The sequence below is a fragment of the Limulus polyphemus genome, unplaced genomic scaffold (assembly GCF_000517525.1).
Source record: "Limulus polyphemus unplaced genomic scaffold, Limulus_polyphemus-2.1.2 Scaffold4185, whole genome shotgun sequence".
Lineage (NCBI taxonomy): Eukaryota > Metazoa > Arthropoda > Merostomata > Xiphosura > Limulidae > Limulus > Limulus polyphemus.
The window spans coordinates 2,745-4,111 of record NW_013669795.1 but is presented as its reverse complement, the minus strand read 5'-3'; the positions used below and the strand labels follow the sequence as shown (position 1 = coordinate 4,111).

The following is a 1,367-nucleotide window of genomic DNA, read 5'->3' as shown; positions in this document are numbered from 1 at the left end:
AAAAAACCACTAGAATCAGTTGTATTATGTTTTCACTTGATTAAGTTGTTATTTAAACATTAAAACAGAATCAGTTGTATTATGTTTTCACTTGATTAAGTTGTTATTTGATCATTAAAACAGAATCAGTTGTATTATGTTTTCACTTGATTAAGTTGTTATTTAAACATCAAAAGAGAATCAGTTGTATTCTGTATTCACTTGATTAAGTTATTTAAACATTAAAACAAAATCAGTTGTATTCTGTTTTCACTTGACTAAGTTGTTATTTAAACATTAAAACAGAAATTAGGAGAAGAAATGAATACCTACTACAAAAAGCTGGAACAGATAGAGACAAATATCCATACACTTCAGCAGAATCATTCATCTTTAGATACCAGTGGGCTGCAGAAAGAACTGTCTAACCTTCAGAAAAGGTTTGTAATTAGTCTCTTAAAGATTTAGACTTAGAATGATTTATTTGTTTGTTTCTATCCAGCCCTCAAACCTTACCACATTAAAACTGATAAGCTACGGCCACATTATTAGGAAAGAAAACATTTATTATAATAAAGATGAAAGTTTTTTGTTTATCTCCTTCTAGGTTTAATACTGTGATATATATTATGTGAGTTTTATTTTAGATATATTAAACATGCACTTATACAATCATTCCATAAATGTTTCACAATCATGTGTGGTACCCTGAAAATGTTCTGTTGTGATATGATATATATTACATGGGTTTTATTTTAGATATATTAAACATGAACTTATTCAATCATTCCATAAATCTTTCACAGTCATGTGTGGTACTCTGAAAATGTTCTGTTGTGATATGATATATATTACATGGGTTTTATTTTAGATATGTTAAACATGCACTTATTCAATCATTCCATAAATGTTTCACAATCATGTGTGGTACTCTGAAAATGTTCTGTTGTGATTATGTCCAATTTTAAAATAGGTATGAAACAGTAAAGAACCAAGCAGCCAAAGTTAATTCTAACCTCTTCTCTGTACTGGAGCGTCACTATCAGAGTGGACTGCAGGAGTTCCAGAGGTGGCTAACTGCATATTCTGAGAAAGTGTCATGGTGTGATCCTGACCTCGCTGGGGACAGGTTTAGTCTGGAAGCACAGATGGGAACTCTACGGGTATACTTAGATCTGAATTCATATTTTGTGACTGTTTTAATCTTGTCCTAAATATTATATATGCATGTGAGTGTATACCATTTCTACATTATTATTTTAAGTCTGTAAACAATAAAATAAACTTTAGTTCATGTTTTCTAAAAAAATATTTGTTTCTAACAAAAGCTCACAGTGTATATATGAATATATATATATATATATATATATATATATGTTATGTGTTGA

The 1,367-nt window shown here is 29.3% G+C and overlaps 1 protein-coding gene across 1 annotated transcript in view; it reads left to right on the top strand.

Annotated features, from left to right (window-relative positions):
- Nucleotides 1–1,193, top strand: part of LOC106470726 (nesprin-1-like) — an 88,675-nt gene extending 87,482 nt beyond the window's left edge. The window contains exons 30-31 of the mRNA XM_022399362.1: nt 286–419; nt 953–1,193. Of these exons, the coding sequence (XP_022255070.1) occupies nt 286–419; nt 953–1,193 (375 nt within the window). The remainder of the gene's footprint in view (nt 1–285; nt 420–952) is intronic.
- Nucleotides 1,194–1,367: the final 174 nt, after the last annotated feature.